The sequence below is a fragment of the Lonchura striata genome, chromosome 20 (genome assembly GCF_050655825.1).
Source record: "Lonchura striata isolate lonStrDom1 chromosome 20, ASM5065582v1, whole genome shotgun sequence".
Lineage (NCBI taxonomy): Eukaryota > Metazoa > Chordata > Aves > Passeriformes > Estrildidae > Lonchura > Lonchura striata.
In genome coordinates, this window is record NC_140722.1 from 2,436,673 (window position 1) to 2,452,921 (window position 16,249).

Consider the following 16,249-nt stretch of genomic DNA (forward strand, 5'->3'; position numbering starts at 1 on the left):
GTAATTCTGGCTTCACACATGCCCCTGCATGGGCTCTGTTTTTTCTGTGCTTGTTAACTTTTCTCTACTCACCTTCCTTCCCTTCACAGAGCTGTATCCTGACTGAAGTCTTTCTCACTTCTCACCTTTTGCAATTGCAAGGAGTTTTGAGTTACCAAAGGGCAGTTTCCCAAGTGCTACATTCTTTTTATTCATCTTGACCTCTGTATCCCTCATGATTTTTTTAAACTGAAGCTGAGGTAATGACAGAGGGTTTGTAACCTAATGGAAGGATATGTGTAGCAACAATGTATTTTCAAGTAATGTAGTCCTGCAGTCAGTGTATTCTGCCTCCAAAAGAAGGTGGTCAAATGCATCAAGAATAGTAGATAAAAAGAAGATGACATTAAAGTTCCTGTGTCAATGCTTTTAAATTTCAGAATCTGAGTTTTTCTCAGAAATAAGGGAAGTGAAAAGAAACTTTACTGACTACATTCAGAGAGCTAAATTATTGTCTGCATAGATCCTAGGAGGTTAGGAAGTTCCATTCTTTGCCTTTTCTCTCATGCAGTGTATCAAAGGTCAAGATTTAACTCTGAATCCTGTATTGTGGTACAACTGACAGAGCACCTGGATGGAATTGCTGCCTGTTTGCAATTAGTTTAACTTGCTGACATACAAAGTTGCAGTTCTTTAGCTTGCTTCCAATCTAGCAACAATGCCAGCACTTGATGCAGAAAATGGACACTATATTTCCTGAGGTGATACTGATGGTTTATTGAAATGTGCCTTCTGCTCTGAACTGGTTCATTGGAGCTGAAAGGGGCAGAATGTAAAGCATTTTAACTGCAAATTTACATCAGCTCCAGCTTCAAATTGAGATTGTATTATTTCAAAACCTGGTTGTTAAAACTGCTGAGATCTAAATTTCTGCTACAAAGTTTTGGGACCTGTTAGCCTGAGCTCCTTCAGCACTCCTGAATGTCGGCAAGAGTCAGAAACCCAAACTTGACACAGCTGTAAAAACACACGGAGAGTCTGTGGCCTCAGCAAATTCTACTGGTGCAGGCATATTTCAGATATAAATTTTACTCTGCTGTCCCTAGTACTAATGAAGTCAGTCTCTTTTGGTGGGTTTGCAGCCAGGTGTGTCCAGTTCTGTGGCTAACCAGTGCTCTTTACTTAATTTTTCCACTAGTGACATTTCTATCAAACTTTAAAAACAAACAGAAAAATTGGCTTGATGCAATGGCTCCAAGTGTTAATAGTAACATTAGGCTGGGTAAAAGACTTCCTTTGGATCCTGCTTTGCCAGAGATCTCCACCTTGTGGCTTGCAGGGAATAGATTTATACTGTGCAAGCTGGCCTCTGCCTCATCAGTTTGGAAACGGAATTCTCTCAGGACTAGACATTGCTGCTGTTTTCTCCCTAAGGGAGTTCTGGAACCACCTGAGAATTAACCTGGTTGATCTCTGTATTGTGCTTTAGTAACTGTGTGGATTTAAAAGTCGTTATAAAAGTTTAAATATGTTTTAGTACCCTTATATGAAACTGCAGAGTTGATGGGAAGGACATGTAGGTATTCCCTGGAACAGGATTTCAGCTGATAACAGGACAGGAGATATAAGGGTTAAATAAATAAATAAATAACAGACTTTCAACCACTCAAAAAATCCCAACCCAAAAAAAACCCTCCACGCCCCTTCTCCCTCTTCCAAGCACCCCACACTAATACTTTTGGGTGCAAATCCTGTTGTGTCTCAGGAAGATCCACCAGGCTTTATTCCAGTACTTGTAACTGGTTGTAAAATCACTTTATCTGCCTTGGTTGTGTTTGTTGTGGTGGTATTCTGATGCTGAAATGAATTAAAATTGTTATCAGTGCAAAATGACAATTTATTTTATAATTAATAAATGTTCTAAGAGCTGCCAATTAATTTTATAATAAATACATTTTCTAAAAGAGAGAGGACTAGGTGGGGCTGTCCAGCCCAGTGTGCCAAATTTGTTTTAATTTGTCATAATCTCACTTTCCTGTTTTCCCACCAGGCCACTTAAGACTTCGACCCCCTTTTTTTTTTCCAGGAACACATCTAGGTGTCTTTTGAATTCGTTTATTGGCTCTGCTCTGTGTAGCACAATACAGCCTTTGTTACACTTTTAGCTAGAGCTGTTTATACCAGTGACCCATAATTTGCTCTCAATTACACTCTTGTACATCTGAAGTAACAGCATCAGAATCAGTACATGTAACTGAGAGCTGAAATTGGCTCTGGGAACTTGAACCACTTTCTGTCTTGATACTCTTTTCACAATTAGAAAATTTCAGTTGATTAAAAATGCTTATTTTCCTTACAGGACCTACAGAATTTTCTGAACTCAGTTTGATTCTGTTTAGGTTCTTCTTACTGTGGAGAGCAAAAAGTTTGAGCCTTGTGATTAAAGAAGGCATGGTCAGGGTGAGAACAGCAAGTTGTAGAATGGCTTTAGAGGATGAGAGGACAGGGTATAAAATGGATGCAGCTTTAAAACAGAACTTGATCTTTGCATGAATTGAAGTGGGGAGCTGCTGTCCTGGGATGTTCAGGGATCCTCTCCAGGCATGCCTCTAAAATCTAATGGGAAGTCATGGAGTCACTTTTGGATGCACAGGAGTGAAACTACATTTTTGAGAGAGAAAGGGGCAGGAGGAAAGTGGGTGCAGTATTTTGGGGCTGGAATGGAGAGTTGGGATGAAGGGAATGTACTGAAGCAAAACATTGCAGAGAAGGTACTGATTTTGTTTGAGGAAATGGACTGGGATATGAGACAGAGGATAGTGTTCAGTACAGCTGAAAAAGGCTTTTAAAAATCTATAAAACTAAAGAAGAGAAGTTTGAGTTTTAAATTATCTATGTATATTTTGAAACACTTCACTAGGACATTTTAAGGAGAAAAATGTTATGATTTTTGATGACCACTTGGAATATATAAAATTTTGCCAGTTTCTAGTGTTCCCTTTAAAAACAACAAAGAAACTAAACCTTTACCAAAGTAGTGAGGTACAAAAGTGTTCTGTATAGTTTTTGTGGGTTTTTTTAATAGGATACCAGACATTGTATGATTAGTTTTACCTGAAGTTATTGTTTCAAAAACATCACAAAAAAAAAGTTTATCAACTCTTGATCTTTTCTCAGAGAGCTTGAAAGTTCACACTTAGTTTCCAGTACTTTGTTATTTCATAGATGAATAATAGTAGGTACTTTTCCAGAGGAAATTCAGTAAATTTGATTCTGGAAATCTTAATAACTTAAATATGTAGGACAGCGCACGTGCATGGAATGTTACCTTGAATTATCTCAGCTGTAATGATGTCTGGAACAAACTGTAATGATGCAAATGTAGCTTTAGCAGCACATGGAGCTTTGAAATATGTGTCTCTCAAGTTGTTTGTGATATAGTTATTCTAGAAACAGTATAGGTGGAATCAACACACCTGGGTGAAATGTTTGGGCATGCTGAGGATACCTGGTATTGAAATCAAGATACAATAAATGCTTGGGTTCTCTTCAGCTGGCCTGCCCCAGTTTTCTGGCATAAAAAAATCAATTCTGGCACAAAAACAATAATTCTAAATTTCCCAGATATGTTGGATCCTGTTACTGTAAGGTGGTGTCATTGACCTGTTCTGTGCCTTGCTTGAGTGCCTGCAGGAATTACACTGGAAGCTGCCTTGTGGCACCTTTTCTAGAGATACCTTTTTTTCAGTATTATGTATGTTTCAATATTATATTACTCTATGTCCATTATATAGGGAAAGGTTCTTTCCCCAGGATGTATTTTCAAGCCCCTTCATAAAAACAGAAATAATACCAAGACCAGAGGCTGTTCTAAATCAAACCAAGCAAACCATTGAGAGCTTCTCTGTTGTTCCCAAACATTTTAATCACATTGTTTGTTGCTTGTGCTTTTCTCTGCAGATAGAAAGTCACTGACACATTCTGCTTCCACTTCAGGAGTGAGTCTTGTATTTTATTGCTAGAGCTTTGTTTATTTTTTGCTTCCATTTTCTGATTTCTCTAGCCCATTTTATTCATTTACAGAACTGGCAGCTCTTTGAAACTTCTTTTTGGTTTTGACTGCCTTTGCTAACTGCTCCCACAAGAGAAGAAAAGATAATGATCAGGAAGTGCAAGTGCAATCCCTGCAGTTATCCCAGTGCCTGCTTCCACAATTGCTGACTCCTCTGATTTCTTTTACAACCCTAGTAAAGCAACAGCATAGGATACTTCTGTACACATCTAGGGAAATTGAGGTCCTTTTCTGTTTTCCATTCTGATCTGGGAATATCAGTGTATTCTGTTCCTTTTTCTGTCCTCAGTTTTCCTCTTCTCTTTCTGGTCTTACACAGCACTTGCTTTATTTCTATAAATTAATTCCGATTACACTTCTGTAAGAGCTTGAATGTTTTTATTGTTTTCAAAGGTCAGGAAATAATGCCAAAGCTTAAAATACCCAGATATCTAATCTTGGAGATCTCTCTTAGTTGGTAGCAAAATGTTCATCATGTTGATTTTCAAGTTAGTCAGGAGGCCTTGAGGCCAGGAGAGCAAGTGCACATAAAAGAGACAATTTTATGGTTGGGATGTCATGGATGGGAGATGGGGTCACTACAGTCTTTCTCAGTGTGAAATGAGCAACCCTGGTCTGAATGGGTTTTCACAGGGCTTGGGCATCCAGAGGGATCTGGCAGGGAACGGAAAGCAGGCCTGTGGGTGAGCAGGGGTTTTAGGGGATGTCCCCTGAGCTTTGGAGTTACTTGTCTCACTGATGGTGAATACCAGCAATTCTGTTTGGAGGTGCTGTTTGAAGACTTCATTTTTTAAAAGTGGGGAAGTGTCAGAGCCTCTGTAATTGGTAGAAATCCAGGACTAAAGCCCCAGAGGACAAAGCCAGGTACCAAGAGCTTAAAAATAATGTGTCTCCTTGAGAGCATCCTAAATTTACCCATTTGTATTTCCTGTTTTATTATGTCCTTGCTGGAGGAAAGATAACCCATATATAAGTTTAATCCATGTTATTCAGGAAACTGTGTAAGGAAAAAATCCTTGCCCATGTCTTTAGGGTCTTCTGGAAGTTTATTTATTCACGGCAGCATCGAATCTGAATGAAATGCAGAAGTAAGATGGAAAACTCACAATATCTTACCGTGCAGCCTTTTCATGGTTCGCTTTCCTCCTTTGCCTTTTACTTGAGGGCAGAACTAGGGTAGAGAAATAATTTTTGTTCTCTTCTGAAAGGTTACAGTAATAAAGAAACTCTTGTTAACATCAGAGTATATGGCAGGCAGGAGTTTTCACAGTCTGGCATTGTTTATTTTACCAGCAATTTGGAACCTTCTGCACTCTTAAAATATTGGCAAGAAAATATTTAACTGTTAACTGTTCTGTGGCCTGCGTGTGTTTGAAGCCCTGGGGAGGAGGAATGCTTGGGGAAATCAGGTTTTTCTCAGCTTATGATTGAAACCAGAAGGTGCAGAATATTGGTAGAAGGTGAAAGCAATGTGACTTCAAATTAGAATTCTACCCAAATGTGGAACTGGTGGGAGAATGTCAAACAGGTCATGTATGAGCAGGGCCCTTCAAGGAGAGAGTGGGGAGGCTGATGGAGCAAACACAAATCAGCCAGTCTGCCAGGCATACAGAAATGAATTTGAAAAGGTGATAGTAATTGTGAGTATATGCATTTATCCTGGCCTCTGTCACTGGATAAAGGTTGTAGCAGTAAGGATTAAACTAGTTAATTGCTGACTAATTGTATGGACTCTAGCAATTGTCAGTCCAATTGAAATGAAATAAACTTTTTTTTTTGACAGTCTTTTTTGGAGAGGAGATGGGTGCCTTGCTGTTCCCCTCCAAGAGAAGCTTGTTCTGGTCCCAAAGTCTGGAGAAAAAAAAAAAAGGTTTTTTTATGTTCTTAACTATTTTTCCCCTAGGAGAGGCTGACCCATTTCGTATGAGCAGGATCATTCTTGCTCATATTACTACATAAAATATGGCCTCTTCCCATGAGGGTATTAAAGGCTATGGTAAGGGAGCAGGTTTTTTAATAGCACTAGCACTTTTCAGGTGAAATTCCTGCCAAATCAGCAAAGTGACCTGATGTCTGGTGTCCAGGATCATCTCATGAGCTGTGCCTGTCCTGCTGGAAGTCAGGGCAGGAAAGAACAGAGACCCAGAGAGGAGGGATACCAGCCAATATCTGCAAAGGTCAGCAAAAAATGCACGAAGCTGAACATGCTGAGAGCTCCTGCTCCTTCAGATGAAGATCCAGTGTGTGCTGTGGCTGCCAATGTCCAGAGAGATTTGGGATAAAGGATAAGAAATAGAACTGTGGATCAGTTCCTTCTGGTGGGTCAGTTCTCCTCCTGCCATTCTCCTGGCAATCACTGAGGAGTAACCCGAGAGCTGCACAGGGACTGCCAGTTCAGGATCACTGACAGGAATCCTCCAGGAATGTGCAGCCCTTTGTTACCTCTTCCATAATTTTTGCTCTTTAATGCCCTGTGCCACTTAAATGTATTGCATGAGAAAGCACCTATATTTTAAAATATTATTTGGTCATTTCATTAGATTTGTTTCCACATCTTTTTTAATGAGAAACAGTGGACAATAATTCCTTGTTTATGTGCTTGATACCAGTCATAATTTTGCCTCTCCGTCATCTCTTCTTCCTTACTTCATCCTGAAAAGTTTTCTGAGTCTTTGGTCTTATGTGTCATCATGGTCTTTTCTGTGTGTTTTCTACTACTTTTGCGTTTGTTCAGTGATCAAAAGATACAAATTATGCACACCATTTTATATGCAATACATTATGGATTTATGCAGAATAGGGTTCCTCTTTTGGTTTCTATTTCTTTCATAATAATTCCTAAAATATTTTCTCTTTTTCTTCACTATTGAATTGTTCAACTTAATTTTTTTCTCTTAAAGGTCCATTTCAAAACTAGCTGCCAAATGTGTGCATGTTGTTCAATAGTTTTTATGGATTTTTTTTAAACACCCTACTACAAGTACCTTTATCAGCATTGAATATCACTGGTCATAATTGTCTGTGATTTTTATTTCCATTTACTGTATTTTCTACTAATTTGTACTTATCTGTTTCTACTGAAAGACTTTTCAGAATGGATGCCACCTTTCCTGTCTCTGCAGCCCTGGTAATATTAGCTGTTTCATTTAGTTTATGTTATGTTCATTTAGTACTTTATGATACCTGGAATTTTCTTGTTCTTGACTTTTATTAAGTTATCAGAAGCCTTTCTCTATGGGTGGGTCATATCACCTGGAATATGATGGACTAGGAGTGTCCAAGGCCAGGATGGACAGGGCTTGAAGCAGCCTTGTCTGGTGGAAGGTGTCCCTGTCCATGGCAGGGGGTGGAAATGGATGGGCTTGAAGGTCCCTTCTTCCAACCCAGTCCAGTCTGGGATCATTCTCTGGCTCTCAAAATCCTGAGTGTTGTGAGAAGATGATAGAGCAATGAGTATTCACTGCCTGATCCTGTGGAAGGACTGGGCCAGCAGCTGAAACCAGCGGGAGGCATTTAGGGGGGATCCACAGGAGGAGACGGATATCCTCAGGGGTAGTGGACCAGGGTGCTTCTTGCTGAAGCACATGGTGAGTGCAAAAAGTTCCCTGGACAAGCTGCTGGACATAGAGACTTTTCAGAGGTTACTCTCTAAACAAATAGCAAGAGTTGGGAAGTATTCTTAGCTGAAATTGGTTGGGTGAATCCTTGGAGGAAGTATATATCAGCCTTTCTAGGGTTTGGCCTTTTCTCAGGGATTCTGGCTGCTGTTGGAAGGCAGGATACCCTGGTAGGTGACCCCTTGGTCTGGTCAGTGTTCCTGGTGTGTGACATTTTCTGACAGTTCCTGAGGTTTGTCTCAGTGAGGAGCTGGAGCTTCACAGGAGCTCTGTGAGTGCTCACGGCGCATATTTAGCTTAATGATTTATCTACCTTTACTACTCTGTTTTCCAAGTGCTTCTTTCAAACTTGGTTCTGAAATTTCCTTTATCAGTTTATCAGGCTGAGTTCCTGATTCTGGTGTGTTCAGAAGCACATTGGTTAGCCTTTGGCTTTTAGCAGCTAGTTTTTTCAGAGGCATTACAGAAAGCCCCTTGACAACTGCTCACCTTACAGAGAATCAGCACAACTTGACAGAGCTCAACAATTTGACTTCTTTTCCCTGATCCTTCTCTTGAGAGGCTGTCAGTGAGCTCTGCCAGCCACGTTCTGCAGGGAAGCAGGAATTTGGAATAAGCCATTGAATACAGTTCAGATTGTACTGTGATCTCCCCCGCATCTGTAGCTGTTACTATGGCAGATCTTCCAAATTAAAAAACTGAAAGATAGGATACCCTCATTTTCTGGGTAGCAGAAAGGTAGGGGTGAGCATCTGCTTTTGCTGAAAGATGTAGGTAATGTTGTATAACTTGCTTTTCTGTGTCTTTCTTGGAATAAACTTGCTCTGAGGAGCCTTAATGATGATTACACAATTGTTGTGAAGGTAGAGCACACACAACATTTTCCATTAACATGTTGTTTTTTATGGATTGAAGATTTTGGCAGGAGCTGGCTCTGCTGCAACCCAACATTTACCTTTTGTCTAGGTTAAAAGAATATTGGAGTAGGTTATCACTGAATATTGAAGAAGGCTTTAAAGATTGGTCTCTGAAGTTAATGATTATGGAGGTGTATTACAAAATTACTTTAATTTTAAAAAATAGAGAATTTATCAGAAGAGTTAATATTTAAAACATAGAGGACTCAAGCTGTGGCTAATTGCAAGCCGTGATCTGCTGTGCAGACAAAGTAGCAGTTAATAAAAGGTTCAAAAATTGAAGATTGGAAAAATAATTTCTTCAATATCTCTGTCATTTTACAAGTATGTGCCTGAAGGAACTGGCTGTTAGGGCCTCTTGCTACAGGAATCTTCCTAATCTTTTTTATTAATTTAATCTTTTTGATTCTAGCTACAGTCTCAATCATGTCAAAATTACTGTCCTGCAAGCAGTAGTATAAAAGGGCTGTGTTTGCCCATTTAATGTCATGTGTCTTTTAACACAGTATTTTGAGCAAACACTAAAAAAGCCCATATATAACTGTAAGTGCTTATATATTATTTACAAATAACATAAACCGTATTACAAGTAATTCTGTCCTATTGCCACTTGACAGAAGGGGCATAAAAAAGCCTAAATATTTGTGGAGTGGCATTTTTTACCATAAAAGTTTGGTCCTGTATCTCCTTCAGGAACTTCTGCTGATATTCCTGCTCCAGCAGTCAGAAGTGTCAGTGAGAGAGGCTGATGTTTATGGCAGTGGGGCTGCAGAAGTCCCCAGAGCGGACTCAGCTGTGACAAGATGAGTGTACTCAGACCTGTGGAACTTGTTTTGCACTAGGGATGGATTCATTTTTACTGTATCAACATAAACCACTGCTTTGCTGTTGCAACTTTGACCACTCCAGGAGTGTGCTGCTGGTGTGGTGTGACAGTGCACCGGAAGAGCGCAGTGCTGGTTTGAAAAGATGACTCTGCTGGCACATCCGTCGTGTACAGGTACAGGAGCAAACACATTGTATAGAAGAGGGTATTTATTCTAGCAAGATTGGTATAATGAGAATGAGGGGGTGGAAACCCAAGCCAGAAAATTCAAATATGAAATGAGATACACATGTTCAACTGTGAGGGTGATATGCTTCAGCCAAACACAACTTAGTGAGCTTAGTACAGGGGGAACTCAGTGAAATGTAATGGTCTGTGATATGCAGAGGGTCAGGTTCTATGATCTAATCATTTCTTCTGGCTGAAATATCTTCATAAAAAGGTCTAGTTCAAGCATAACTTACAGCCTAAAGAGAGGAATTGCTGCCTGGAATTCAATGACTAGTGCTTGTACAAGGCAGTTAGAAGTGCCCCTTCTGGCTTTATAGTCTATGGAAGGATTAATATGTTAAAGTAGCTTAGGGGTGCAACACATGCTGGCAAAAGCTGAAGCAGAAAGAAACTCCTGTTGCAGTGCAGCCCATGGCCATCCCAGCTGGGGCAGTGCTGGCAGGACACAGGTGTGCAGTGACACTGCCAGGGATCCCCTGTCCTGCTCTGAGGGGATGGGCTGCACCTTGGCCCCTGGGCTGATGGCTCTGAGCAGGCAGAGCACATCAGAGCCCATGGAATTGTTAAAGATTGAGAAACACCATTCAGATAACCGGTCACCATCAGCCGGTGTAACACCACCTCCATGTTCACTATTAAACTGTGTCCACATCTGCCACATCCACACGTATTTTGAACCAGGGATAGTGACTCCACCACTGCCCTGGGCAGCCTGTGCCAAGGTTTTAAAAGTATTTTCTGTTGTTTCTTTTCCCTCATGTCCAGTCTAAAGCTCTCCTGGCACAACTTGAGGCAGTTCCTCTTGTCCTGTCATTTGTCACCTTCCAGTCTGTGCACACTGATCCTACTCTGCACTGTGAGCCAAAGCAAGTGGGGAGGAGGAGATTTCGTTTCCAGAGAAAGCTCTTGGTCCTTCACAGGACACTGATATGGACTAATTCTAGAGCAGCATTCACTTTAAATACCATGTCCACGTGTTAGGTCTTTTGCTATGTGTCCAACAGTACAGGAGAGCACTGTGCTCTTACTTCCCTAGAAATCTTAGAATACAAAACCTTCTGTGAGACTTTGCTGCAAAGTCACCCTCAGCACGTGGCTGTTGGATGATGCACATGAACTCCCTGAGGCTGAAGAGGGTTTCTTCACTGTGACATGGAAAATCCAGCAGCTGCTTGCTGCAGTTGTCCCACAGGCAGAACAGAAAGGCTCCCACAGAAAGGCTCACGGAGCCTTTCAGAGAACAGTTGTGACCTGTTGCAGGGAGTAATGTTAGCTGTACGTTTCCTTGTTTCAGAGGTCTTGTAAAGGTGAGATGTGTACCAAAAATGGGTTCCTTGGGTTTTGAACTAACACAGTCCTGTGTCACTGAGCACGTAAATCTGTCCAGTGACAGCCCTGCACTGAGCTGCTCCAAGGAAGGCAAAGGGGCAAAGTCCCAAGAAGAGCTCCAGATGTTACTGATTTTTCCCTTGTTATTAGCAATTACTCACTTGGAATTCTCCAGCAGTTTTTCTTCTTAATAACAAACTGTGGAAGAGTCAGCAGAATCATGACCAACCAGATCCTGAAACTTGCCAGTGGTAAGAACTTGTACAAGCTTTGAAAGAGGAAGCGCATCCAGCAAACACTGCTTTGGATTTGCTAATTTTTCTTGATATATAAAGAAAGATTTTTTCCTTCAGTGTTTGTACTTTACTGATGCCAAGTTGTATTCTTCAGAAATGGCAATATTTCCTTAATTATCATTTCATTGCATAAGATACAGCTCCATCCCCAAACTCAGATTTTATATCTGAAACTGTCTTTTAAGACGTATTTATTGCCGTTTTCGTTTAACTTGCTTATCTCCTTCATCAATGTGTTTCTCGCTAACTTAAAGCTGCTGCTCTTTGGTTTTAGTAGGGAAAGCTGTTTCCCCAGGGATGTATAGTCCAGGACTTGTCTCTGTAATGGGACTGTTTGTTTTCTTTGCCCCTTGCAGTTGCCTGCTGTAACATTTGTAGTATGTGTTAAGTAATCCTTGAGGTAACATTTTTATTATGTCATAAAAAGTGCGTGGCAAATATATAATAACTCATGGAATTTGTTTGTTTAAAATGGAAGGATAATTTATTGAGTGTGTTACATGAGACCTGCTCCCCCTTATTAGAGCTGTAGAAGTGCAGCTTATTTAGAAGTATGTTCTATTGAGAAAAACCACGATCTCTGACATGCATAGAAGGTTTGAGCATGGTTGGGTAGAAATGACATCATAGTTTATGTACTCAATAAAAATTTAATTAAGTCATTACAGAAGTTGCAGTCATCATTTAACCCTCTGATTTCGTATGTTTAGTTCTTTTTTTAAACATTCAGTAATAACCAGTCTCCAAATCTTGATAGCCTATAAAATATCTGCATGAATTTTAATAGTTTATATTAATGGAAAAATATGAGTAACTGACATAAAAGGAATTTTCCTTGTCTTTGCACTATGTGCATTGCTATAAAAATCAACAGATGAAAAAAGACAGTGGTTTAAGGGAAGAGTATATATATGAGAACTGGAAATTTGTTCACTTGACAGAAACTAATGTATATTTTGATAGAAAAGCTGCTGTGTAATTGCCAAGGTGAATACTCATAAGGATACTGAGAGAGAATTCAGGACAAGGGGTTCCCAGTGTGGTGAGTTTTATAGGCTGGTGTCTCATGTGTGTAAATCCTGTCTTTGCAAAGTGCAGTGTCACACCTGAGTGTTCTGCTGGTGTGCAGGGCTTATTGGCCTTTTCTTTTGTACTTCTGGAGAATATGAGAGCTGTAGAAAAGAAATGCTTTGTGTCTCTTGGATCCCTCATGGGAGTCAGAACAAAGAAGAAGCTTTACCAAAGTGTAGCTGGGCCCTTGGGAGAGGAGCTGCATCACTTTGTTGGCAGAGGTAAGGAGTAGAGGCAAGAGGAGCAGACAGTGTGGGTGAGGGAGATGCACAGGAGGCATTTCAGCCATCCCTCTGCATCCAGCAGTTGGTCCAGTCCCATTTTAAGCTCACATGGGGTCAGTTCTCACACCAATGGGTGGCTTAGGCCAACCCAGCAAATACTTAAGCAATTACTAAATTTAGTTAAAGGTCAATGTGGAACTTTGACTGAGTCACACTTAGAGCATGGGGGAAGTTGCTGTGTCATCACAGACTCAGAAATAAGTTAAATCATAGTCAAAAACTTAGGAGTCTGAGCTGCTAGAGATGCTGGAGAGGCAGAATTTGTGTTCTTGCTGGCTGAGAGTCAGTCTGGACAAGACAGGAGGAGCAGTGGCAGAGTGGTGTTTCTTTTAGCGTTCCAGTACTTCCACTGTAGTAGCACATCCATACCTGCAGTCTGTGCTTTGGGGACAAAAAAACATTAAAAAACTTTTGAGTTTCTATGGATGAATGAAGGTCTGGAGAGCTGCTCAATAGTTAAGCTACAGAGGGGTCTCCATGCTCTTGGGCTATGCTGCCACTGCAAGGGCAGCCTTGCTTCACACTCCCCCAGCAGTATTTTGTCTCCACTCCTGCAGCTGGTGGCAGAGCTGTTGGCTGGGATGTTCCTGCCAGTTGTGTGTTGAGTAACACCAACCTCAGCTGTGTCAGAATTAATGGAGCTGTGTCACAGGGGGTACAGAGTGACTGACTCCTGCTTGCAGCCAAATCTCAGTCAGGACTGGGGCACTTCTTCTCACCTCTTCCTTAGAGCCTGTACTGATGGTTTTCTGGTTTGTTTTTCAGATTAATTCTACTGTTCTAAAAGAAGACTTGAAAAGGATGGTAGAAAATTTCTATGCAGCTCTGTTTGGATACGATGAGGTAAGAAGGCTGTTTTCAGGGAATGTACAACAAATAGACCATCTAATTTCTGAACACAGAATAGTCCAGATGGGTAAAACATTTACTGCCCATTTCTTTGGAGAAATATTATATTAAGGAAGCAGCCTTGAATGAAAGTCTTAGAAGAAAACTGCGCAGAGCATATGGATTCAAGCCATGGGGTGTGGAAGGTAGGGTGTTCTTTCTGCTGCTTCACCATACCTTACTGGCCACCACTAAGTCATTTCCTCCCTCTGAATCCTGTTTTACTCAGCTGTACTTTGAAAGCAAAAAGAGGATTTATAGAGTATTTATAGGGAATCTATGCGAGAATATTTACAGGCAGTACTTAATAAGACAGGGAGGCCAAAGCACCACTCTGCACAAGTGTCTGCAGGACCTTCAAGAGGAAAATACAATTACATTGTTTTTTTTGCTCCTGTGACTGTTAGTCTTCAGATGCTCTTACTCACATCGTGATATTATTTTTTACACAGTTATCTGCATTATTATTGTATTGTAAATATAACCTTATAGAGTTGTGGACAGTGTTACACATGCAAGGTTTAATCTAGTTTTAAGTTTATCCAAGATGTGTGTGCTTTTGCTTTATTGACAGTCTTTTTGGAAACAAAATGTTTGTTTTCATTAAAGACAAATGTTGACTTTTAAAAAATTTTAACTGAATATTTTAAAGTCTTTTGCCTTTGGTAAATGTGTTAGCAGAAGACCGGAATTATGAGCCTGTGCTGACAACACCACATAATCTAAAAAGATAATAAAAGTTCAAGAGAATTTGGACAAAAAAGATTAATGGATGTGGTTCTTGTATAAACCAGAGCTAATATTTGATTTAACTGGAAAAAATCTAGATAGTTCTTGATGAGCAGCATTTCTCTCTCATTTAGAATGAAAAGTAAAAAAAACCAAAGAAAAATAGCAAACTCCAGACTTCTGCAACATTGGATTAAATATCCTTTATTTTTTCTTTTTAAAGTGTCAGAGGCTTCACATGTTCCCATGAGGTGGTGCTGCCTTCTCTGTAAGATCACCATTTTTATGGTAAAGATTTCATAACATAGAAATGCAGTTATCAACTCTGACGTTAGGAATACCCTGACCCAGATTTTTTCCAAATTAACTTGCCAGAAAATTGGTTACAGGCTGCTCTGTAAATTAATTTAAGGCCAGGGCTGTTTTTCCATTCTGGGAAAGAGTGATGTTGCTGCCTTTCCATGTGCAGAGCCCACGGCAGCTGTAGGCTCTGGGACAGGTGCTGTGGCCAGGGGCCAAGTACACAGATGGGGGTGTCTTGTGTTCAGACCTTCTTCACATGCAGTTTTTAATCCCTCTCTGTCCTTCCCTTTAGGGAATCTTGTGTGATGATCGTGTTCTGGCATCAGCTCTTTGGAGAAACCTTTTTAACAGGAACTGTGATGACCCTCGGCACCTGGAGCTGCTTGTGGAGTACGTGCGCAAACAGGTACAGCCCTGCTCTCCTCAGCCTCTGCTTCAGGACGGGGAGTGCTTGCTTCTATTGCTTGCTTGTGCAGCTCACTTCTCATAAATAAATCTGATTTTAATATTCAGTGATCATTAAGGAGAAAAAAGGAAAAATATTAAACTTGGATGGTATTTATTATAGAGTCTAGGAATGTCCTGAGCTGGATGGGAGTCTCAAGGGTCATCCAGCCCAGCCCCTCTCCCTGCACAGACACCCCAACAGCCCCACCCTGGGCACCCCTGGCAGCGCTGTCCCAATGCTCCTGGAGCTCTGGGAGCCTCAGGGCTGTGCCCATCCCCTGGGGAGCCTGGGCAGTGCCAGCACTTCTGGGGAAGAGCCTTGCTCTGATCCCCAGTCTGAGCCTCCTCCCCTGACACAGCTCCAGCCATTCCCTGGGTCCTGTCCCTGGTCACCAGAGAGATCAGATCATTACTGCAGTTTGATGACAAATGGCTGCAGAGAAATTAATAGAATATTGAAAGCAATCCTGCTCACCTGGTTCTGGAATTGTGCTATGGAGTGGTGGCTTGACAAAATGTGCCAGAAATAGGCTGCAACTTGTTGTAGAATTGTTATCCATGTTAGAGAGCTGGGGTTCTCCTCGTAGCAAAATAGCATATAGAACTTGAAAGTCTCTTGGTGACCTTTGAGGAAATGAAACAAACAGATTTGTTTCCCAGAATTATTTCTGATTCTTTCAGTTGTTACCTGGAGGAGACAACACTGAATAGTGTTTGTCCTCTCAGCCCCAAGGAGGTTTGTGAACCAGATCTCTATGAAATGTTGGTGGAATAAAGTCTATGTGGGCACCAAAGAAAAGGGGTGAGAGAGGTTATGGAGTAAAAGTGAAGAGTGTTGGACAGGGAATTGAGGACCAGAACTTTCACAGCATCATTCTCTGTAATGTTTCCAATACCATATTCAGGATCAGATAGAGGTATGGAGAGACAGTATTTAAGTGTGTGTCTGAGAAAATGGGAAATAATGGGCTGAGCTTCCTAAGGGGCTGAGGAGACTTTGGGAATGCCAGAGAGTTCTTGGGAGGGACTGGCTTAATTAAATGCTGAGATTGCTGATGTTCAATGGTGAAGCTGTAGGAAAGTTTGCTGGGGACAAACAGATATAAAAAGTATAATTCAGGATAATTTCTTGCCAGATGGGGAATTTGTTGCACTTCTGGGTATTTAAACAAAGGGTAGGTCTGAAGCAATCAGCAGTTGAATAGGAAAGAGTGATCAGCCAGGAAAATATGGCACACTGGGGAGGAATGAGCACAGGTT

General features: G+C 40.9%; 1 protein-coding gene across 6 annotated transcripts in view; it reads left to right on the plus strand.

Moving 5' to 3' along the window:
* Positions 1–16,249, plus strand: part of UQCC1 (ubiquinol-cytochrome c reductase complex assembly factor 1) — a 46,947-nt gene that overhangs the window by 27,693 nt on the left and 3,005 nt on the right. For all 6 annotated transcript variants that reach the window (XM_085557922.1, XM_085557921.1, XM_085557923.1 and 3 more), the window contains 2 exons: positions 13,388–13,465; positions 14,835–14,948. In XM_085557922.1, the coding sequence (XP_085414048.1) occupies positions 13,388–13,465; positions 14,835–14,948 (192 nt within the window). The remainder of the gene's footprint in view (positions 1–13,387; positions 13,466–14,834; positions 14,949–16,249) is intronic.